At 48.7% G+C, this 26,243-nt stretch overlaps 1 protein-coding gene across 1 annotated transcript in view; it reads left to right on the top strand.

Moving 5' to 3' along the window:
- The window catches only part of SLCO2B1 (solute carrier organic anion transporter family member 2B1), a 149,541-nt gene extending 128,387 nt beyond the window's left edge, over positions 1–21,154 (top strand). Inside the window, exons 12-15 of the mRNA XM_063950909.1 lie at positions 398–567; positions 1,245–1,309; positions 6,051–6,171; positions 19,394–21,154. Coding sequence (XP_063806979.1) covers positions 398–567; positions 1,245–1,309; positions 6,051–6,171; positions 19,394–19,565 — 528 coding nt within the window. The 3' untranslated portion in view covers positions 19,566–21,154. The remainder of the gene's footprint in view (positions 1–397; positions 568–1,244; positions 1,310–6,050; positions 6,172–19,393) is intronic.
- The last annotated feature ends 5,089 nt before the right edge of the window (positions 21,155–26,243 follow it).

Raw genomic sequence — 26,243 nt, 5'->3', positions numbered from 1 at the left:
AGATCATTCATACAAGGAATTGTGTGTGTACTTTCCACAAATGAGAGGTCATTCCTGCCTGATTGCTATATTTACACCCCAAGTGTGACTGTTACACCTTGTTATTAAATTACATATTTAGGATCATTGCTTTGATTGTCGAATCCTCTACAAGCAACATTTACCAATTTATCCTTTTACACTTTAATTACTTATATGCATTTTTAGTAAAGTAGGTTCTGTGGTTTGCACAATTCCACATACTGTACGTGAGTAAATGAGCCCTGTTGGCATACAGTAGTAGTGTCTGGTTGGCACAGCGATGTTGGGAATGAAGAATCTCTAGTACACATTCTGAGATTCCACAGCAAGACTCACTGTAGCGGGCTCTTACTGAGTTCTATTCTCTTGGTTTCAGAACTATACACGGTGCCGCTGTATCTCCTCTCAGGAATCCGGGGATTCCGCCACTCCTGGGTCATGTGGATCCAGCTGTTATCATCTCTTTATGCCGTTTGTGGTTCTGTCTTTTTTCGCCGGGACCCTCGTCAGCACCTCTCAGACACCCTCCGTCATGTTAATACTCAGGTAACAGGATTGTGGCAGCTGTTTTCCGGCATTAGGTGTTTGGGGCATAAACAAAGCATTCGAGACTTTCTATATGGCTCCAATGTTCTATATAGCAGAAAACGAGGACAGATTGAGCTAAGGGATGAAAAGCCAACATACATTAGGCATAGTTACAGTAAGTGGCCATCAGATCCTAGTAGGATCGATCGACAGGTCTAGATGCTATGGAGTTCAAATTCTAGAACAATTAGTCGTTAAGATGTCCGCACAGTAACTGAGACATGACGTCGCCTGAATTCTATTCTGCTCATAGGGGGTTATTCAGCATTGTTAGCAAACAAAAAAGCACACTAATGGGTAAAAACATGTGCACTGCAGGTGGGGCAGATATAACATGTGCAGAGAGAGTTAGCATCCACTGACAATGAATCAGTTGCGCAAGTGTTAATAATGTCATATTTGTAAAAGTCTTGCTTGTGCTGATTAGCCAAGTCCCCATCCTGTGATGTAACATGGTATAGTGGGCCTATAGATATGTGCAATCATACTACATTATACCAGCATGTCCTAGCTACACCTGCAACACAAAGAACTACAGTAGATAAGTCTTCTTGATGGTGAACAATGGGAGATCAGTGGTTTATACTACGTAATTTGGGTTTCCGTGTGGTCTTATTACATTTCTTACATTCCAGGACTGTTAACCCCTCAGAGAAGTCACTGGCGATCGGCATACAGTTCATGCTCTTAAGAATTCTCGGTAAGTTGGGAATATCCAAGAAATGCTGCAGACTGCAGGGAACAGTTCCCCAATTCCCCAAATCTGCTCTCACCTTCCAGGATGACAAGTTGGTGCAGGGCAAACAGCACAGAATTACATTCTATATATGGATAAATTGCCACTGCCTTTCCAACGTTTCTTCTGAGTTGAGCAAACTGGAAAGAATTGGTGCCAATGTAATGAGCGCTCCGTCCTGAAGTGCAGAATCTGCTGGATTTTTTTCCTTGCGGGTCACATTTATAATATTTAGATTTCCAGATCCCCAGGCTAAAGAGAATAATACCCCTGGTTCCTGCTTATGGCTCATTGTCTCCCCCTGGCTGGCAGTAGACTTTTGAATTTCCGCGCTTCTAACATATTTGTGCGTTGCAATCAGCTGATAGGGTAGTCATCTGTGGTCACCCAATCACCAGCCAATCACCAGCCATGGACTCAGAATACATCGCATGTCAGTCATAAGGAGTAGACTAATGTTCTGCTTGTTAGGAGTACGGGAGGTTTTCTGGTAAAGCCGGATTATGGGTGGTTTTGTATATTGGTATATGAGCAGGAAAGCAGGCATGGTGCATAGAGATGAAGGTTCCCTGGAATAGTTGAGGAATAAAAAGTTATGCAGAGAAGACGCATTTCATTTTACATACTGAGCATCAAATCAAGCTTTACTGCCCAGAGGGGGTCTTCCATCTCCCATACTCATCTGTGGGATAGTATTGGGATCCGGGTGCCGGCGGTCAGAATACTGACAGTGGCATCCCGATGCACAGAATCCCGACACCTGGTAGGGGAGTATTATAACCCTCCCACTCTTCCCCCCTAACCCTCCCCACAGCCTAACTCTAACCCACCCTGCTTAGTGCCTAAACCTCCTTCTCCCCAGCCTAACCCTAACCCTCCACCCCCCCCCCCCCGCAGCCTAACCCTAACCCCCCATAGTCTAACCCTAACTTCGCATATTACAACAAGACCTGGTTCAACGCCCAGCTAAAGCAACTTCTTCGGGCCAAAGAGGAGGCCTATAGCAGCGGTGACAGAGCACTATACAACAGTGGCGTGCGGTGAGGTCAGTGGCTAGTGAGGCACTACAGCCATAATGTCCGCCGAATCCTGCCGATGACCCCTAGCCAATGCCCGCTACTGCCTCTGAGCCGGTACCCGCTGCCACCACCAATGGCTTACAAACTTGCCCACAATCAACTTACCCAGCCATCCGCCACTAATTTCTATCTCAGTCCGATGCTGCCAATGCCCGCTGCCTGCCTGCTCATCATATTTGTGATATATTGTACATTTTTATAGAAAAAAAAAAATTAGTGTTTGGGACTGGGAAGGGAGTGGGAGGAGGACATGAATGCAATTCTGTTGTCCAGGGCTTCCATTAACTTAATGGAGAAGGGTCTGAATGGGTTAAAAATAAAATAAAAAAAATGCGTGAGGTCCCCCCTCCTAAGTATAACCAGCCTCGGGCTCTTTGAGCCAGTCCTGGTTGTTTAAATACTGGGGGGGGGGGGGAAATGGACAGGGGTTCCCCGTATTTAGACAACCAGCACTGGGCTCGTAGTCCGGTCCTGGTTCCAAAAATACAGGGGACAAAAGATGTAGGGGTCCCCCATATTTTTAAAACCAGCACCGGGCTCCACTAGTCAGAGAGATAATGCCACAGCCGGGGGACACATTTATGTAGGTCCCTGCGGCCATGGCATTACCCCCCCAACTAGTCACCTCTGGCCGGGGTACCCTGGAGGAGTGGGGACCCCTTAAATCAAGGGGTCCCCCCCCTCCAGGCACGGCACCCAAGGGCCAGGGGTGAAGCCCGAGGCTGTCCCCAGCACCCCTGGGCGGTGGGTGCCGGGCTGATAGCCATGTGTGTATAAAAAGAATATTGTTTTTTGTTGTGGAACTACAAGGCCCAGCAAGCCTCCCCCGCTTGCTGGTACTTGGAGAACCTCAAGTACCAGCAGGCGGGGAAATAACGGGCTCGTTGGTACCTGTAGTTCTACAACAACAAAAATACCCAAATAAAAACACAAATACACACACCGTGACAGTAAAATTTTATTAAAACACACTTACACACTCACACATACTTACCTACATCCCACGCCGGTCACGTCCACTTGTCCAGTAGAATCCAAAGGGGTAGAGGCACCTGTAAAATTGAACATTATACTGACATATGATCCAGGGAGGTAGGGAGGGAGGGAGGTTCGGGGGAGAGAGAGAGAGAGAGAGAAAAACTAACCTGCTGCTGGAGCCGGCGGAGGAGGACAGCCGCACGTACTGTACGGCCACCGCTGCTGCCTGTCAGGTGATCGGGAGCCGGGAGGACGGAGCCAGAAGGGGAGGACGGGGGGAGAGCTGCACGCTCCGCAGGACCGCCGCTGCTGGTAGTGAGGTGAGCGGGAGCCGGAGCACGGGGGGGGGGGGGGGAGCCGCACACGCTGAAGGCCCACCGCTACTCCCGTCTATCATTAACGCCGGGACCCGCCGCCTCCAGCGCCGCATGTGGATGATTGGACAAGCGGATCCAGCCCTGGATCCGCTGTCCAATCACAGGTGCCTCGCTGACATGGGGGTGGTGTCCCTGTCAGCGAGGCACTTGGAACAGTGCCGCTTTCAGTGCCTCCCAAAGTACTTTAAAGCAGAAAAATGATTAGGATTCAATAAAGAAGATACGTATGACACAGAATATGTGTCATAAGTATCTTCTTATCACAGGGGAGGCACTGACTCCCCTGCATCCCCTGACTGCACGTCCCTGCTATACAACCGAACTAGAAACTCTCTGACTAAGGAAATCAGGCTAGCAAAAAAGCAGTTCTCGGACAAGCTGACAAATGATCTCTCCACCAATGACCCCATATCTGTATGGAAAGGAATGCAAATCCATAACCAACTACAAGAAAACTTTGAAGTCCACCACGATGCACCAAGACCTAGCATACGAGCTGAACCACTTTTATTGGAGATTCGCAAAAGAAGTCCCCTGCAACCCAAACAATCACTTCTATGATGCCCCGAACACCAGCGGCCTACTCCAGGCACTGCAAGTCACCCAAGAAGAGGTGGAGGCATTGTTCCAAAGGGCCAAACCCAGAAAAGTTCCGGGTCCTGACGGAGTGTCACCATCTGCCCTTAGAGCATGTGTTGGTCAGCTCGCCCCAATATTCCCCAAGATCTTCAACAAAACGTTGGAGCTACAGAAAGTTACTTCCTGCCTCAAAAGGTCTACTGTCATCCTGATCCCCAAGAAACCCTCTATCACGAACCTGAACGAATACAGGCCGATAGCACTGACGTCTGTGGTCATGAAAACATTTGAGCGTCTGGTTTTGATTCACCTGAAAACTGTGACTGACTCCCAACTGGACCCTCTACAGTTCGTCTATTGATCGAATCGAGGATGCAGTCAACCTTGGCCTGCACTACGTTCTACTGCACCTAGACATTCCTGGTATCTATGCAAGGGTCCTGTTTGTCGATTTCAGCTCGTCCTTCAATACAATCATCCACAGTTTTCTCCACAACAAACTACTTCGCCTAGGGGTCCCCGAAGCTACCTGTTCCTAGATAGTAGACTTCCTGACAGATAGGACACAGGTGGTGAAAGCTGGAGGATTCACCTCTCAAGTGCGGTCCATTAGTACAGGGGCCCTTCAGGGCTGTGTCCTCTCACACCTGCTCTTCTTCCTGTACACAAATGACCGCACCTCAGAGGCGCAATCAGTAAAGATCATCAAATTTGCCGATGACACCACCGTCATCGGCCTCATAAAGGACGGGGACGAATCGGCCTATAGACGAGAAGTAGACCAGTTGGCCCAGTGGTGCAGCCACAACAACCTTGAGCACAACCCCTTCAAAACTGTCGAGATGATAGTGGACTTCAGGAAGAAGTCAGCTAGTGCACCTCCACTAACAATTGCTGACAGTGTGGTATCGCTAGTGGACTCCTTCAAGTTTCTAGGGACCACAATCTTCCAGGACCTTAAATGGGGGTCCAGTGCTGACGCCACTGTCGGGAAAGCGCAGCAGGGGTTGTTCTTCCTCAGGCAACTAAGGAAGTTCAACATCCCACAGAAGCTTCTGCTCCTCTTCTACTCCGCGATTGTGGAGTCGGTATTGTGCTCCTCGATACTGGTATGGTATGGCTCCGCCAGCGTGAGGGACAGATGCAGGCTCCAAAAGGTGGTCAGAATCGCGGAGAAGATCATCGGGGACGACCTTCCCTCAGTCCAGGACCTGTACCTGTCCAGAGCTAAAAAGCGGGCAACGAAGATAGTAAAGGACCAGCTACACCCCGGCCACAGCATGTTTAACTTGCTTCCTTCAGGCAGGCGTTACAGGGCCGTCCCCGCCAGGTCCACCAGAAGCCTCAAAAGTTTCTTTCCCCAAGCGGTCCGCCTGCTGAACTCCTGAACATTGACTAGACGTACATGTAACTCACTTGTGTCCCTACGGTATGCCTATCTGTTTTACTTTACTTCCCCCTCCCCCCCCCCCCCCACCACCTGCTTATCTGTTACCTACTTGACTGTTGGATAGCAAACCAAAGACAAATTTCTAGTATACGCATGTATACCTGGCCAATAAAGCTGATTCTGATCTGTATATCCCATGCTAAGTTTCACTGACTCCGTTAAAGAGCTTTGTAGTGTCCGTACAGTTCCCCTGTGTGTTTTGCTGGACATGCTTATTCATGGGCTTTAAACTCCTCTTCCAGCGTGGCTGCCCGGTCCGGTCATTTTCGGAAGTATGATTGACAGCACCTGTATACGTTGGGGGAAGAAATGTGGCTCCAAAGCGTCCTGCCAATATTATGACAATAATCTATTAAGACAACGGTAAGTGTCTACCCTGTAGCTGTACTGTAAACCTAAGACCTACCTGAAACATACTGAGATGCAGGAGACCTATATATTAATGAATGTAGAGTTTATACAACATGGTGTTACTCTTACTACCATACAGTGACCCAGTACTATGTACAATGCACTGTGATACTCCTGGTGCTCTTACAGAAACATGCCATCATATGCTGTCACTTACTTTGAAGGGATCATTTATCCAAATCAATATTACCAATGATGTCTTCTTTAGGGGCATTTATTTACAAATTGTCAGGTTTTAGACGTAATTATAATTTAATTGTATGTACACGGGGGCTGATCTGGGCCGTCGTAACAGCAGTGTAGGCCCCTGGGCAAAGCAATGCAAAGGGGCCCCTACCTGGAGTGGTGGAGGGGTGTTGCTATCGATGATGGCGGCTGTGATGCCCGGGGGGTTGCCAATGACATTGGGCCGGTGGTTGCCGCAGTGCGCACGCACAGGTCCCCATCTGCGCGTGTGCGGGGCAGCCAATGCGATCTCATCACATTGATGTGAACACCTATGCCTGATTGACAGGCAGAGGAATTCACGGGACAGTCGTGGATGGCAATGCGGCATTGCGGGGGGGCGGTAATGCGGAGCTTGGTGTGCGTGGTGTCGGGATTGGTGGCGGGTTCGGGGCGGCCGTGTGACCCCAAAAAATGGCTGCTCTGTGCATGTCTTTGCAGCCTGGCTGCAGAGGCAGGGGGCATCCACAATTCAGCGATGCGATCGCAATTGAATTGCGATCGTATCGCTGCCGGGCATTTTCATGCTGGGTGGCCTTGCCCTGTGCTGGGTGGCCTCCAGCATACGAACGCAGGCAGTTGCAGTTCATCTAAAATATCAAAACTGCAACTGAAGCTGAATCAGGACCTCTGTCAAGCTATTGAAAATGAAATGGAGCCATTTTGAAATCCACTTTATCCCGGTAGAGTCAGGAAATCAGGGCCAGACTGGCCCACAGGGGTACAGGGGAAATCTCTGGTGGGTCCCACTGCCTGAGTGCCCCCTCCTCTAGATGTCAGCTTCCAGTCTTTGCACTTGACTTACACATTGAGCTTCTACTAGAGGGTCAGATGGACCACAGATGAACATGGACACTTGGTTTCCTTCTATAGAAACTACACCAAATCTCTCCTGCCAATCAAAGTGGGCAGTCACGACTCACCCGTCTCCTCCTCTTGTTGGCTGTTGAGTTTAGCATAATGAATACAGTTCCTGGCTGTGGTTGGAATGGCATTGTAGCTCTGCAATCACTCACTAACCCAGAGGTTCTCAAACATGCAAGGCTAGGCATGTTTACATTGAAAAAGAGGAGACTGTGAGGGGACATGATCAACATCTACAAATATATAAGGGGTCAATACGCAGAGCTCGGGAGGGACCTGTTTTCTATAAGAACAGCACAGAGGACACGTGGTCACTCGCTTAGGTTAGAGGAGAGGAGTTTCTGCACATTGAGGTGAAAAGGTTTTTTCACAGTAAGGACAATACGTGTTTGGAATTCCCTGCCTGAGAGAGTAGTAACATCGGACTCAGTCAACACCTTTAAGAATGGGTTAGATAAATTCCTATTGTATAAAGATATTCAGGGTTATGGTGCGTAGGCACGCATTATAGCTAATATAACTAGTCCTAACATAAAAATAACTAGTCCTATACTGCATAGGAGACCACAAATAGTTTGAACTCGATGGACAATTGTCTTTTTTCAACCTTAGTTACTATGTTACTATGTTCCTTAGGGCGCCCCAACGATCCAAGTTGACTGAAGTGCTAATTAAGCCACCAGTCTTGTACTGCAGGAAATTGATGGCAGTGTAAACATCTCCCCAAACATTACTACATTTACTATGAATTATGCTGGGTTATTTCCAAAGGATTTGATTGCAAATGTGAAATACATTTTTTGTTATATAAGAGCTGATTTGTTACTCTCTGGTAGTGATACATTTGTGACATGAATGTGACAGTAACGCAGAGTAGCCCAACGTCGTCCTGTTAATGTGAATTTTAGGATTCCGCTGGCGTCTGGTGTAAAATGTCAGGACAGTTATAAAAGCTCAGCTACATTTACAGTAGATAAAGCTTTATATGCTTTAGAACATTACACAAGACAAACGTCTACAAATGTATACATTGTTTCTCTCTCCACACTCGGCGAGGAAGCACACCGGTGACCTTGTTGGAACGACCAGTGAGTGACATCTGCATTTCCTCCTCTGAAATTATTTCCATCTGAACATTTTATTAAGTCATTTCCCAGAAAAATGAGGTTATTTGTGTGAAAACTTGTACTGAAATTCTTTAATTAGAAATTCCTCTCTTTATACTGTATTATTGCCAATATTATTTAAGCATTGTTTTGATTGCAGCGTGTCCGTGTCAGTATCTGGGTTCATTATTAATCTGGGAAGTCCTTTCTCAGCTTACACCTCTCCACGGTTTCATGGCTCTGTCATATGATCCCGATGCTGTTGTCTGTCTCTAGTTGACCTCACGCTTTTTCCTGAGAGCGTTGCATGGCGCAGATACTGAAACTAGTCTCAAAACGCACAACAAGCCATCGATATGCCAGCACCCTGTAACTATGCACCTGTAGCTCCTCTTCCAAGTTTCCTCCATGCATTCTGTATACAGCATGCATATAAAATACACATTCTGATTTTCAGACTTATTTGGAAAGGAAAAAGCGTATGCATGACTGTTGGTGTTGGGACAGTAACATAAAAGGCATGGATTTTCAAATTAGGAGATATTATAAATTGAGAATGTAGGTTTAAATTAGATGAATCCAACTTTTCTGCCTAAATTTATGTTTACACGTTGGTCAGCTCTCAAAATAATAACAAAATGACAAATTACTTAAATTGGGCTTTAAAATGCCATGCTGCATTGGGTCTGGGACTCCAGGTCGACAACAAAAAGGTTGACACACCTTAGGTCGACGTCAATTGGTCGACACACCTTAGGTCGACGTGGCCAAAAGGTCGACATGGACAAAGGGTCGTCAGGCACAAGGTCGACATGGAAAAAGGTCGACATGAGTTTTTAATGTTTTTTTGGTGTCGTCGTCTTCGTAGAGTGACCGGGAACCCCAATTAGTGCACCGCGTCCCCTCGCATGGCTCGCTTCACTCGCCATGCTTCGGGCATGGTGCCTTCGCTCCGCTCCGCTTGGCACAGATTACCGTTCCAATCGTAGTCCACGTGGATCGTTAAGTATGAAAAGGTTCCAAAAAAGAAAAAAAATGTGAAAAACTCATGTCGACCTTTTTCCATGTCGACCTTGTTCATGTCGACCTTTTGTCCATGTCGACCTAAGGTGTGTCGACCAATTGGTGTCGACCTAAGCTATGTCGACCTTTTTGTTGTCGACCTGGAGTCCGGATACCGCTGCATTTATCTGTTCTTGTTAACTCCTCTTCTAGCCTCTGTTATTAGCTGCTCATTGGTTCATCCAGCTTGGAAACGGGTGTAGATCATTGGATCGACGGTGTCTAGGTCGACAATGTTTAGGTCAACCACTATAGGTCGACAGTCACTAGGGCGACAGGGTTTGAAGGTCGACAGGGTTTCTAGGTCGACATGTTCTAGGTTGACAGGTCAAAAGGTCGACATGAGTTTTTCATGGGTTTTTTTGTGTCGTTTTCTCCGTACAGTGACCGGGAAGCCCAGTTACTACACCGTGTCCCCTCGCATGGCTCTCTTGACTCGCCATGCTTCGGGCAAGGTGCCAGGTTACTATTCCCAATCGTAGTCCACGTGGATCGTTAAGTATGAAAAAGTTCAAAAAAATAAATAAAAAATGAAAAACTCACGTCGACCTTTTGACCTGTCGACCTAGAAACCCTGTCGACCTTGGAAACATGTCGACCTAGTGACTGTCGACCTATAGTGGTCGACCTAAACATTGTCAACCTAGACACTGTCGATCTTCAGACCGGATCCCTTTGGAAACTGCCAGGTTGAATAACCAAGAATGTAGTGCAGGGTCATATCATGCCCACTACATTCTAAGAGACACACCAGCTTAGACCTCTGTCATATTCTGTATGTAATCTCCCCAGATCACTTTCTCCAGGTTTGCTACGTGAAATTTCTCTGGCAGAGAAACTATAGTTACTTTCATAGGTGTTCCCAGTGGCTGGCTGGCAACTTTCAGCCTGGGGGGCAGACTCAAGCAAGTGGCCCAGCTTTTCACAGGGAATCTGCAGTCAGGTGGCCCTGGAACACTTAAATTGCACTGGCCCCCCTGCCCAGCCAGCCCCTGGGTGTTCAATACCTTGCTAATGAGTCACACTCTGTTATGCACACCAGTGCCAGCAGGAAAGTACTGGTGTCAGAACTGTTATGCACTCCAGTGTCTGCAGGAATGTACTGGTGTTTGAACTGTTATGCAAAACAGATGGACTCACAGACAAACTGGGGGATATGACATAACGTACACAGAAGGTGATAGGGTAACAAAATACACACAAAGTGAACAGAGAAGCCCAGAGGCTAAGGAACTGGGTATCTCCCTTGTATTAGAACTGCTAAGATGGAAAAAGCAAGATGTTGTGTTTTAATACGTAGAGAACCCGAAATGCTGTTGCTAAGGGCAACAGCAAAACCCTAAAGGGTTACCAACGGGTGTGGCAGTAAACTCCTTGGTCAGAGATGGAATGATAGACACAAGGAGAATCTCCACAATCCTAATTCTCACTTGCAGTGCACAGGTTTTAGCTTACTGCCACTAAACTGACCCCTGACACCTAGCACAGTGAGACAGGATTAGACAGGCAAGTCTTAGAATACAGCCGCAAACTTGCTAAGTTCACAGAGTAGTAACAGAACCCCAGCAAGCTAAAAGACTGACTCCAGTCTTACTGCTAGGTCTGGATTGGCAGAGTGTAATACCAAATTCCCAGGCCTATTTGCAGTAAGCAACAAACAAATACAAAGCTACACAGTACTGGCTAACTTTCATGAACTGACTAACCAACAAAGATTCAGCAGCATCTGCTTACCCTGTAAAGAGGCCTTATAAAGCAGGTGCTGTCCACGCCCCACTCAGACCTCACAGACTGTGAGCACAAAAACCAGCACCGGATCCCCTGCCGTGCACAGAGCCTATAACCACTGCACAGCAAAAGACCCGAACCGGAGTATCAGCTGCGCTCAGGTTACTCCACTAGCACTTGTCTCCCGGTTGCCATGACGACGTGGCAGCACAGGGCAGGAGACCCTAACAGTACCCCCCCTCTGACGAGGGGTCAAAGAACCCCTACCACCGGGTTTATCGGGGAACTGCGAGAAGAAAGAGCGTATCAGTCTGGGGGCATGAAGATCACAACTGCGCACCCACGACCGCTCCTCCGGGCCATACCCCTTCCAGTGCACCAAAAATGACAGCCGACCCCGAACCACCTTGGAGTCAAGAATCCTTTCAACAACAAACTCCCTCTGGCCACGTATCAGAAGAGGGGAAGGTCTTCCACTGGAAGAAGGATTACTAATCGCCCGTTTTAAAAGGGAACAATGAAATGTTTTATTGATACCCAAAGAACGGGGCAGATCTAACTGAAATGCCACCGGATTGATAACCCTGGTGATCTTATAAGGGCCGATGAACCGGGGCCCTAACTTATGAGATGGCTGTCTCAACTTCAAATTCTTGGTAGACAACCAGACGAAGTCTCCTAATTTGAAGCTGCAGGGTCTTTTCCGCTTATCAAAAACCCTTTTGGTCACTAATGACACAGACACAAGGGCTTTCTTCACTTTCCGCCAAATACCTCTAAGGACCGAAACCACAGAGGAACCACCAGGCGTGGAGTCCAGGGGGTCAAAAGAATTGGCCTTAGGATGATGCCCATACACACAAAGGAAGGGAGAGATCCCTGTAGCAGAGTGAGCCGCGTTGTTATAGGCAAACTCCGCCATGGACAGATGAGCAACCCAGTCAGTCTGACACTTGGAGACATAACACCTGAGGAACTGCTCCAAGGACTGGTTCACCCTTTCAGTCTGCCCATTAGACTGCGGATGGTAGCCTGACGACAAGCTGACAGAAATCTGGAGATCGGAACAAAATGCCCTCCAGAATTTGGCCACAAACTGGGATCCGCGGTCAGAGACCACATCAAGTGGCAACCCGTGGAGACGCACAACATGCAGCATAAATAATTCAGACAGGCGTCTGGCTGATGGCAGCCCAACCAGTGGAACGAAGTGCGCCATCTTCGAAAACCTGTCAACGACAACCCAGATGGCTGTCATCCCCGAGGATTTGGGCAAGTCCACCACAAAATCCATTGAAATGTGGGTCCATGGCTTAGATGGGATAGAGAGTGGATGTAATGGGCCAACAGGAACCCCTCTAGGAGTCTTATTTCGGGCACAGATGTCACATGCCCGAACCCACTGATCCACATCCTTAGCCACCGAGGGCCACCACACCGCCCAAGATAGCAACTCCCGAGTTCTGGCAATACCCGGGTGACCTGCCGACTTCTTGGCATGGAATTCCAGGAACACTCGCTGTCTTAACCTAGGAGGCACAAACAAAAGACCTACCGGAAGGTCTGGAGGAGCCTGCTCCTGTGCTCTAAGGACTAATGATAAGAGGTCCTGGGTAATGCCCACTTTAATACATGATGGGGAAACAATGGGCAACGGCTCCTCGGTGGTCTCCTGGATTGGAGCAAAACTCCGCGAGAGTGCATCAGCCTTGATGTTTTTTGACCCAGGGCGATATGTTATCAAAAAATTAAAGCGAGCAAAAAACAAAGCCCATCGTGCCTGCCTGGCATTGAGACGCTTCGCTGACTCTAAATATGCCAGATTCTTATGGTCAGTGAGAATTGAGACCACAAACTTAGCCCCCTCAAGCCAGTGTCTCCACTCCTCGAGTGCATCCTTAATAGCCAACAATTCCCGGTTACCCACGTCATAATTCATCTCGGCAGGCGAAAATTTACGGGAAAAGTAAGCACAGGGATGAAGGCGATTATCAGACACTCCCATCTGAGAAAGCACTGCCCCAATACCCATCTCAGAGGCATCCACCTCCACCACAAAAGGACGCTCTGGATCTGGGTGTCGCAGCACCTTGGCCGAAACAAATGCCCTTTTGAGACGGGCAAAAGCCGCTTTAGCCTCACAAGACCAGTGAGCAACATCCGCCCCTTTCTTAGTGAGTGCCACCAAGGGCGCCACTATAGACGAAAATCCAGCGATAAATCGTCTATAAAAATTCGCAAAGCCCAGGAAACGCTGAAGCGCCTTCAAACTAGTGGGCTGCACCCAATCCAGGACTGCCTGTACCTTGGAACCCTCCATTTGGAAACCTTCTGGGGAGATAATATATCCTAGAAATGCGATTTGCTGAACTTCAAATTCGCACTTCTCCAGCTTCGCCCCAAGCCGGTGGTCTCTGAGTTTCTGGAGGACTAAGCGTACATGCTTCCGATGTTCCTCCAGGGAATGGGAGAAGATTAGGATGTCATCTAAGTATACAACTAAGAATCTATCCAAATATTCCCTGAGCACATCATTCATGAAATCCTGGAAGACTGCCGGGGCATTACAGAGCCCAAAAGGCATCACCAAATATTCATAATGCCCTGAGTGGGTATTAAAGGCAGTCTTCCATTCATCCCCCTCTCTTATTCGGATTAGATTGTACGCACCGCGTAGGTCAATCTTAGAAAAAATGGTGGCAGTACGAAGCTGGTCAAACAAGACCGAAATGAGAGGCAGTGGGTATGAGTTTTTAATCGTGATACGGTTCAATTCCCTGAAGTCGATGCAGGGTCGCAACGAACCGTCCTTTTTACCCACGAAGAAGAACCCCGACCCAACTGGAGACTGTGAAGGTCTGATAAATCCCTTAGCCAAGTTCTCCTGAATGTACTCTGCCATAGCCTGAGTCTCAGGACGTGACAGGGAGTACAACCTGCTCTTGGGAAGCTTAGCATTTGGCAACAAATCAATGGCACAGTCATAGGGGCGATGGGGAGGTAGTACCTCTGCAACTTTTTTGGAGAACACGTCCGCAAAATCTGCATAACACCCTGGCAATCCTGGCAAACTTAGCTGCGAGAGCCTGACTGGAAGGCTCAAGCAACTCCTGAAACAATCAGTACCCCAACTAAGAATCTCCCCAGAGACCCAGTCAAATTGAGGATTGTGGGCCCTTAACCAGGGTAACCCCAACACCAATGGGGCAAAAGTACAGACAGTCACATAAAAGGACAATTTTTCAGAGTGTGTGGCTCCAATAAACAAAGAAATCTGGCTAGTGCAAGAGGTAATTTTACCTTGGGATAATGGTTCCCCGTTTAACCCACAAATCTCAATTTCCGATGCCAAGGGTACTAAGGGAACAGAGTGTTTCAGGGCGAATTGGCGGTCCATAAAAACCCCGTCGGCCCCACTGTCCACAAAGGCCTCAGTCTTGACAGTTTGACCGAGGATCTTCAAGGTCACCGGAATGATAAAAGTCTTCTTGGGAAATTCTGACTTCTGGCCTGACAGGATATTTCCCATCACCCTCAGGCCCTGAAGTTTTCCGGCTTCTCTGGGCATGATACTACCACATGACCTTTATTCCCACAGTACAAACACAACCCCTGCTGTCTCCTCTGCGTCTTCTCACGCGAGGAGAGGCGGGTAGCCCCAATCTGCATAGGCTCCTCAGAAAATTCCTCAGAGTCTGAGGTTCCCTTGGGAAGGAAGGAAATCTCAGTCTCCCTTTCAAGCCTACGTTCTCTCAGCCGTCTATCCACCCGGATGGATAACTGCATGAGCTGATCCAAGCTATCAGGCAAGGGATATTGTACCAGTTGGTCCTTTATCTGGTTAGAAAGACCTCTTCGGTACTGGTGTCTCAGGGCTGGGTCATTCCACTGGGTATCATGGGCCAACCTCCGAAACTCCGTACAGTAAACCTCAACTGGCCTTCGCCCTTGCTTAAGGATCGAAATCTGAGCCTCGGCTGAGGCCGTCTTGTCAGGGTCATCATACAACATGCCCAGTGCCGTAAAAAAAGCATCAACACTTTTAAGCGACGGACAGTCAGGCTGCAACCCATATGCCCAGACCTGTGGGTCTCCTTGTAGCAAGGAAATCACTATGCCCACCCGCTGAATCTCGACCAAGAAGACTGAGGCCTAAGCCGGAAGTATAGCTTGCAGCTCTCCTTGAAACAAAAGAACTGCGAGCGATCTCCAGAAAAACGATCCGGGAGATTTACTTTCGGCTCCTTAACCCCTGCAGGTGCTGCTGCTGCGGGAGCTCCGCCAGCAACCTGGGAGGTGTGCATTTTAATGGACAAATCATTAAATTGTCGAGTCAGGACCTGCACCTTATCGACCACCTGTTGCAACGTATTTTGAGGGGTATGCTCCATATTCCCACAAAATTTCAACAGGAGTATTAGGCTGCTGAATATGTTATGCACACCAGTGCCAGCAGGAAAGTACTGGTGTCAGAACTGTTATGCACTCCAGTGTCTGCAGGAATGTACTGGTGTTTGAACTGTTATGCAAAACAGATGGACTCACAGACAAACTGGGGGATATGACATAACGTACACAGAAGGTGATAGGGTAACAAAATACACACAAAGTGAACAGAGAAGCCCAGAGGCTAAGGAACTGGGTATCTCCCTTGTATTAGAACTGCTAAGATGGAAAAAGCAAGATGTTGTGTTTTAATACGTAGAGAACCCGAAATGCTGTTGCTAAGGGCAACAGCAAAACCCTAAAGGGTTACCAACGGGTGTGGCAGTAAACTCCTTGGTCAGAGATGGAATGATAGACACAAGGAGAATCTCCACAATCCTAATTCTCACTTGCAGTGCACAGGTTTTAGCTTACTGCCACTAAACTGACCCCTGACACCTAGCACAGTGAGACAGGATTAGACAGGCAAGTCTTAGAATACAGCCGCAAACTTGCTAAGTTCACAGAGTAGTAACAGAACCCCAGCAAGCTAAAAGACTGACTCCAGTCTTACTGCTAGGTCTGGATTGGCAGAGTGTAATACCAAATTCCCAGGCCTATTTGCAGTAAGCAACAAACAAATACAAAGCTACACAGTACTGGCTAACTTTCATGAACTGACTAACCAACAAAGATTCAGCAGCATCTGCTTACCCTGAAAAGAGGCCTTATAAAGCAGGTGCTGTCCACGCCCCACTCAGACCTCACAGACTGTGAGCACAAAAACCAGCACCGGATCCCCTGCCGTGCACAGAGCCTATAACCACTGCACAGCAAAAGACCCAAACCGGAGTATCAGCTGCGCTCAGGTTACTCCACTAGCACTTGTCTCCCGGTTGCCATGACGACGTGGCAGCACAGGGCAGGAGACCCTAACACACTCATACAGTAGACGACCCTTACTTTGCTCATGGATCACACTCATAGGTGTCCCTTACCTTTCTGATGGCTCACACTTATAGGTGCTCCTTACCTTGCCAATGCCTCACATTTATAGGTGTTCCTTACAGTGCTGATGGCTCACATTGATTGGTGTTCCTTACCTCATACTTGCCTACCTGACCCTCTCCATGAGGGAGAAAATGCTCTGTTCCTGGACTTTCCTGGTAATGTATGATTGCCATCACCAGTGGTGAAACACCTTTCTTATCAATTAACTAGCTTACTACATTACCAGGAAAGTCCAGGAACAGAGCATTTTCTCCCTCATGGAGAGGGTCAGGTAGGCAAGTATGCCTTACCTTGCTGATTGCTCACACTCATAGGAGTTTCTTACCTTGCTATTGGCTCACATTCATAGGTGTTTTTTACTTTGCTGATTACTCACACTCATAGGTATACATTGACTTGCCGCTGGCTAACACTAATAGGTGTTCCTTAACTAGCCGATGGTACACATTCATAAGTGCTACTTACCTTGCTAATGACTCACACTCATAGGTTTTCCCTACCCTGCTGATGGATCACAGTAATACTTCAAACAGTAGGTGTTCTTTGCCTTTCTGATTGCTTACACTAATAGGTGTCCCTTGCCTTGCTGATGGCTCATATTCATAGGTGTTCCTTACCTTGTAGTTGGTTTACACTCATTGGCATTCCTTACCTTGCCGATGGCTCACATTTATAGATGTTCCTTACCTTGCCGATGGATCACACTCATTTGTGTTCCTTACCTTGCCGATAGCTCACACTCATTTGTGTTCCTTACCTTGCTGATGGCTCACATTTATAGAAGTTCCTTATTTTTCTGATTGCTTATGCTCATAGGTGTCCCTTACTTTGCTGATGGCTCATATTCATAGGTGTTCCTTACCTTGCCGGTGGCTCACATTTATAGGTGTTCCTTTCCTTGCCGATGGCTCACATTTCTAGGTGTTTCTTATCTTGCCGATGGCTCACATTCATAGATGTTCCTTACCTTGCTGATGACTCACATTTATAGATATTCCTTACCTTGCCGATGGCTCTTACTCATAGGTGTTCCTTACCTTGTCGATGGCTCACATTTATAGGTGTTCCTTACCTTGCTGATGGCTCACTCTCACAGGTGTTCCTTACCTTGCTGATGGCTCACATATATAGATGTTCCTTACCTTGCTGATGGCTCACATATATAGATGTTCCTTACCTTGCTGATGGCTCACGTTTATAGGTGTTCCTTACCTTGCTAATGGCTTACATTTATACTGTAGGTGTTCCTTACCTTGCTGATGGGTCACACTCACAGGTGTTCCTTACCTTGCTGATGGCTCACATATATAGATGTTCCTTACCTTGCTGATGGCTCACATATATAGATGTTCCTTACCTTGCTGATGGCTCACATTTATAGATGTTCCTTACCTTGCTGATGGCTCACATACAGAGATGTTCCTTACCTTGCTGATGGCTCACATTTATAGATGTTCCTTACCTTGCTGATGGTTCGCATTTATACTGTAGGTGTTCCTTACCTTGATGATGGGTCACATTTGTAGGTGCTCCTTACCTTGCTGATGACTCACATTTATAGATGTTCCTTACCTTTCTGATGGTTTACATATATAGATGTTCCTTACCTTGCTGATGGCTCACTCTCACAGGTGTTCCTTACCTTGCTGATGGCTCACATATATAGATGTTCCTTACCTTGCTGATGGCTCACATATATAGATGTTCCTTACCTTGCTGATGGCTCACATTTATAGGTGTTCCTTACCTTGCTGATGGCTCACATTTATAGGTGTTCCTTACCTTGCTAATGGCTCACATTTATACTGTAGGTGTTCCTTACCTTGCTGATGGGTCACACTCACAGGTGTTCCTTACCTTGCTGATGGCTCATATATATAGATGTTCCTTACCTTGCTGATGGCTCACATATATATATGTTCCTTACCTTGCTGATGGCTCACATTCATAGATGTTCCTTACCTTGCTGATGGCTCACATACAGAGATGTTCCTTACCTTGCTGATGGCTCACATTTATAGATGTTCCTTACCTTGCTGATGGTTCGCATTTATACTGTAGGTGTTCCGTACCTTGATGATGGGTCACATTTGTAGGTGCTCCTTACCTTGATGATGACTCGCATTTATAGATGTTCCTTACCTTGCTGATGACTCACATTTATAGGTGCTCCTTACAGTGCCAAGAGTCAGCCAGACATCTCCACTCTGCAAAAGAATTATAGATTCAGTGTTAGAAACTGGTGTTTCATCGTATATCTGTATAATGTGATGTATGTTGTACTTTCAAATTGCTCATTAGTTCAGATACACATTTCACTATGTATTAAGGATTGTCCCGATGTTCCTAATACTTATGATTCATTTAAGGCAGAAATTTGTCTAAACTGAGCAGTTTTTAAGATATTATTAAATGAGTTATTGAATAAACCAGGTCATACTAACATGGGTGGATTTGAAGTGACACTAATATTTTTGATCACTGCATGTTCTGAGTTTTTTCCACTGTCCTACAAACAAAGGTACACTTCTGTTTGGAGAAGTGTCTCCCAAGACCGGAGTGTAGGGGTGCATCCCCAGGGGTGCTGATCCACTCTGTTTTATCTATCTGCCCTACAGTGCTGCTGAATATCATATGATTTACCAGTGCAGTAAAATGGAATAACAATGTGATATTGTGTGCAGAAGTGCTGTACCACGTATAGTATTTATCTATGCTGACTTCCAAGCTCAACGATCTCTCATTCTTTGCAGGTACATCGGACTGCAAATTCTCTTTGATATTGGAGCTTTGATACTCTTCACAGCGGTTTTCTTTGTATTACGTCACAAAGACAAGGTCGGGGCAGAGGCTGAGAAGAACCCAGAGATACATACGTTAACCGAAAAAGAGCAAAATTTGAAAATCTTACCAAGCCGGACTTAAGAAGTGTCCTAGATGACTCTTGCCAGTGTTTTGAGTTGATTTCTCCTCATGCAATGAGTTATACAGACACTGACGTCTACATCTGCGCACTAACCCATTTTCTTTATAACTAAAGCAAACTCATTGCACAACATCTTGGAACGATAAAACGAGGGAACCTATTAATATCTATTTGCGTTGGTTGGCAAACCGTGTTTTCTACAATCGTAGTTTATGCGATTGCTAATCGGACTGTTGCACATATTTTTGCATTTAAGACTGTTCAATAATATCCTAAACTTTAAAAAGACTTTTTCTAGGACCAAATTTTATCACAAAGCCGTTTATGCCATGAAACACACATCTGCTCTATGTAGAGTAATGGTGAGTAGTGTAGATGCATAGAATCTGATGGCAGAAATTAACCCACAGGTCCATCTCGCCTTCCCTTTGTGTGTGTTCGTGCGTATGTTACATTTTTGTTTGTTTTGTGATTTTTGTTTTTTTTTGCAAAAGTTTTTTTTTTATCCATTCCTAATATTTTCTATGTAAGTCTAATGTATCTTTCACCCTTCTGTAAAAAGGTTCTTCCTTACGTTACGGTACATACTGTATCACCCTTCCTGCGTCTGATCTCCTGCCCCTTATTATTTTTTAAAAACTCTGCTTTCCTGATGTCTTTCAAAAACTGCAGTATACACTGGGAAATAATTCGACACTCACCAGTCCCTTTTTTGTACTTTTGTAATGAATTATCAGCGCTCCGTTATGGATTTTGCTAGACGATGCTCAGTAATTAGGCCAAGTGTCTAAGACGTTAGCGCAGTATAGTAACGACACAATGACTATAAAAGCACAATATAGATAATTTTTTAATACAGAAGTGAACACAGTGGGAGTTTTTTTTGACCAAAGAAATACAAAACTTTTTCTTCTAGGTTGTTTTATATATATTGCACTTATTTTATATTGTACTGATGATATCACAGTTCGGAAACATTAAGCAACTGAAAACCATCTACAGGTTGGTTCATATAACAGGTAAATGAACACATATATGTATATATATAGAGAGAGAGGGAGGGGAGGGAGTAACGCATGGAGTATACTGATACTGTATACAGAAAAGATTTGTTTTGACTCAAAGCTATAAAAGATATTTAACAGTATAAAATATTAGTTCCTCACCCGTCAGGAATCTCCTCAGTCCTCTCATCACCCTCTTACTGCTATTATCTATTTCTGATTCCTCAGTTTCATTCTAGATCTCAACTTATACCTTCACTTTAGTATCTGTCATATATTAGTTATGTATAACAGGGCCGAAACTAGGGTATCTGTCCCCCGGAGCAAGGCAGTCACTTGGCGCTATTCCCCCCAATATACAGGAATACATCCTCCTGTACATGTACACACCATCAACACATAGTACGGTACATATATACACAGCCCCTGAATATACACATACCACCCAAATAATCATATATACAGTACATGCCCCTGTATATACACACACCCCAATATACTGTGATTAAATACACCCCGGGTACTCCAGCATACACACACAACACCGGGTTACACTGCACTGCTCCAGTACACACACCGGGTTACACTGCACTGCTCCAGTACACACACCGGGTTACACTGCACTGCTCCAGTACACACACCGGGTTACACTGCACTGCTCCAGTACACACACCGGGTTACACTGCACTGCTCCAGTACACACACCGGGTTACACTGCACTGCTCCAGTACACACACCGGGTTACACTGCACTGCTCCAGTACACACACCGGGTTACACTGCACTGCTCCAGTACACACACCGGGTTACACTGCACTGCTCCAGCGCTCACACCGGGTTACACTGCACTGCTCCAGTACACACACCGGGTTACACTGCACTGCTCCAGCGCTCACACCGGGTTACACTGCACTGCTCCAGCGCTCACACCGGGTTACACTACACTGCTCCAGCACACACACCGGGTTACACTGCACTGCTCCAGCACACACACACCGGGTTACACTGCACTGCTCCAGCACACACACCGGGTTACACTGCACTGCTCCAGCACTCACACCGGGTTACACTGCACTGCTCCAGCACTCACACCGGGTTACACTGCACTGCTCCAGCGCTCACACCGGGTTACACTGCACTGCTCCAGCACACACACCGGGTTAAACTGCACTGCTCCAGCACACACACCGGGTTACACTGCACTGCTCCAGCGCTCACACCGGGTTACACTGCACTGCTCCAGCACACACACCGGGTTACACTGCACTGCTCCAGCACACACACCGGGTTAAACTGCACTGCTCCAGCACACACACCGGGTTACACTGCACTGCTCCAGTACACACACCGGGTTACACTGCACTGCTCCAGTGCTCACACCGGGTTATACTGCACTGCTCCAGTACACACACCGGGTTACACTGCACTGCTCCAGCACACACACCGGGTTACACTGCACTGCTCCAGCACTCACACCGGGTTACACTGCACTGCTCCAGCACACACACCGGGTTACACTGCACTGCTCCAGCACACACACCGGGTTACACTACACTGCTCCAGCACACACACCGGGTTACACTGCACTGCTCCAGCACACACACCGGGTTACACTGCACTGCTCCAGTACTCACACCGGGTTATACTGCACTGCTCCAGCACACACACCGGGTTACACTACACTGCTCCAGCACACACACCGGGTTACACTGCACTGCTCCAGTACACACACCGGGTTACACTGCACTGCTCCAGCGCTCACACCGGGTTACACTGCACTGCTCCAGCACACACACCGGGTTACACTGCACTGCTCCAGCACTCACACCGGGTTACACTGCACTGCTCCAGCACACACACCGGGTTACACTGCACTGCTCCAGCACACACACCGGGTTACACTGCACTGCTCCAGTACACACACCGGGTTACACTGCACTGCTCCAGCGCTCACACCGGGTTACACTGCACTGCTCCAGCACACACACCGGGTTACACTGCACTGCTCCAGCACTCACACCGGGTTACACTGCACTGCTCCAGCACACACACCGGGTTACACTGCACTGCTCCAGCACTCACACCGGGTTACACTGCACTGCTCCAGTGCTCACACCGGGTTATACTGCACTGCTCCAGCACACACACCGGGTTACACTGCACTGCTCCAGCACACACACCGGGTTACACTGCACTGCTCCAGCACACACACCGGGTTACACTACACTGCTCCAGCACACACACCGGGTTACACTGCACTGCTCCAGCGCTCACACCGGGTTACACTGCACTGCTCCAGTACACACACCGGGTTACACTGCACTGCTCCAGCGCTCACACCGGGTTACACTGCACTGCTCCAGCACACACACCGGGTTACACTGCACTGCTCCAGCACTCACACCGGGTTACACTGCACTGCTCCAGCACACACACCGGGTTACACTGCACTGCTCCAGCACACACACCGGGTTAAACTGCACTGCTCCAGCACTCACACCGGGTTACACTGCACTGCTCCAGCACACACACCGGGTTACACTGCACTGCTCCAGTACACACACCGGGTTACACTGCACTGCTCCAGTACACACACCGGGTTACACTGCACTGCTCCAGTACACACACCGGGTTACACTGCACTGCTCCAGTACACACACCGGGTTACACTGCACTGCTCCAGCGCTCACACCGGGTTACACTGCACTGCTCCAGTACACACACCGGGTTACACTGCACTGCTCCAGCGCTCACACCGGGTTACACTGCACTGCTCCAGCACACACACCGGGTTACACTGCACTGCTCCAGCGCTCACACCGGGTTACACTGCACTGCTCCAGCACACACACCGGGTTACACTGCACTGCTCCAGCGCTCACACCGGGTTACACTGCACTGCTCCAGCACACACACCGGGTTACACTGCACTGCTCCAGCGCTCACACCGGGTTACACTACACTGCTCCAGCACACACACCGGGTTACACTGCACTGCTCCAGCACACACACACCGGGTTACACTGCACTGCTCCAGCACACACACCGGGTTACACTGCACTGCTCCAGCACTCACACCGGGTTACACTGCACTGCTCCAGCACTCACACCGGGTTACACTGCACTGCTCCAGCGCTCACACCGGGTTACACTGCACTGCTCCAGCACACACACCGGGTTACACTGCACTGCTCCAGCACACACACCGGGTTAAACTGCACTGCTCCAGCACACACACCGGGTTACACTGCACTGCTCCAGTACACACACCGGGTTACACTGCACTGCTCCAGTGCTCACACCGGGTTATACTGCACTGCTCCAGTACACACACCGGGTTACACTGCACTGCTCCAGCACACACACCGGGTTACACTGCACTGCTCCAGCACTCACACCGGGTTATACTGCACTGCTCCAGCACACACACCGGGTTACACTACACTGCTCCAGCACACACACCGGGTTACACTGCACTGCTCCAGCACACACACCGGGTTACACTGCACTGCTCCAGTACTCACACCGGGTTATACTGCACTGCTCCAGCACACACACCGGGTTACACTACACTGCTCCAGCACACACACCGGGTTACACTGCACTGCTCCAGCACTCACACCGGGTTACACTGCACTGCTCCAGTGCTCACACCGGGTTATACTGCACTGCTCCAGCACACACACCGGGTTACACTGCACTGCTCCAGCACACACACCGGGTTACACTGCACTGCTCCAGCACACACACCGGGTTACACTACACTGCTCCAGCACACACACCGGGTTACACTGCACTGCTCCAGCGCTCACACCGGGTTACACTGCACTGCTCCAGTACACACACCGGGTTACACTGCACTGCTCCAGCGCTCACACCGGGTTACACTGCACTGCTCCAGCACACACACCGGGTTACACTGCACTGCTCCAGCACTCACACCGGGTTACACTGCACTGCTCCAGCACACACACCGGGTTACACTGCACTGCTCCAGCACACACACCGGGTTAAACTGCACTGCTCCAGCACTCACACCGGGTTACACTGCACTGCTCCAGCACACACACCGGGTTACACTGCACTGCTCCAGCACTCACACCGGGTTACACTGCACTGCTCCAGCACACACACCGGGTTAAACTGCACTGCTCCAGCACACACACCGGGTTACACTGCACTGCTCCAGTACACACACCGGGTTACACTGCACTGCTCCAGTGCTCACACCGGGTTATACTGCACTGCTCCAGTACACACACCGGGTTACACTGCACTGCTCCAGCACACACACCGGGTTACACTGCACTGCTCCAGCACTCACACCGGGTTATACTGCACTGCTCCAGCACACACACCGGGTTACACTACACTGCTCCAGCACACACACCGGGTTACACTGCACTGCTCCAGCACACACACCGGGTTACACTGCACTGCTCCAGTACTCACACCGGGTTATACTGCACTGCTCCAGCACACACACCGGGTTACACTACACTGCTCCAGCACACACACCGGGTTACACTGCACTGCTCCAGTACACACACCGGGTTACACTGCACTGCTCCAGCGCTCACACCGGGTTACACTGCACTGCTCCAGCACACACACCGGGTTACACTGCACTGCTCCAGCACACACACCGGGTTACACTACACTGCTCCAGCACACACACCGGGTTACACTGCACTGCTCCAGCACACACACCGGGTTACACTGCACTGCTCCAGTACTCACACCGGGTTATACTGCACTGCTCCAGCACACACACCGGGTTACACTACACTGCTCCAGCACACACACCGGGTTACACTGCACTGCTCCAGTACACACACCGGGTTACACTGCACTGCTCCAGCGCTCACACCGGGTTACACTGCACTGCTCCAGCACACACACCGGGTTACACTGCACTGCTCCAGCACTCACACCGGGTTACACTGCACTGCTCCAGCACACACACCGGGTTACACTGCACTGCTCCAGCACTCACACCGGGTTACACTGCACTGCTCCAGTGCTCACACCGGGTTATACTGCACTGCTCCAGCACACACACCGGGTTACACTGCACTGCTCCAGCACACACACCGGGTTACACTGCACTGCTCCAGCACACACACCGGGTTACACTACACTGCTCCAGCACACACACCGGGTTACACTGCACTGCTCCAGCGCTCACACCGGGTTACACTGCACTGCTCCAGTACACACACCGGGTTACACTGCACTGCTCCAGCGCTCACACCGGGTTACACTGCACTGCTCCAGCACACACACCGGGTTACACTGCACTGCTCCAGCACTCACACCGGGTTACACTGCACTGCTCCAGCACACACACCGGGTTACACTGCACTGCTCCAGCACACACACCGGGTTAAACTGCACTGCTCCAGCACTCACACCGGGTTACACTGCACTGCTCCAGCACACACACCGGGTTACACTGCACTGCTCCAGTACACACACCGGGTTACACTGCACTGCTCCAGTACACACACCGGGTTACACTGCACTGCTCCAGTACACACACCGGGTTACACTGCACTGCTCCAGTACACACACCGGGTTACACTGCACTGCTCCAGCGCTCACACCGGGTTACACTGCACTGCTCCAGTACACACACCGGGTTACACTGCACTGCTCCAGCGCTCACACCGGG

This window comes from Pseudophryne corroboree, chromosome 2 (assembly GCF_028390025.1).
Source record: "Pseudophryne corroboree isolate aPseCor3 chromosome 2, aPseCor3.hap2, whole genome shotgun sequence".
NCBI lineage: Eukaryota > Metazoa > Chordata > Amphibia > Anura > Myobatrachidae > Pseudophryne > Pseudophryne corroboree.
This window is presented reverse-complemented; position numbering and strand designations above follow the sequence as displayed.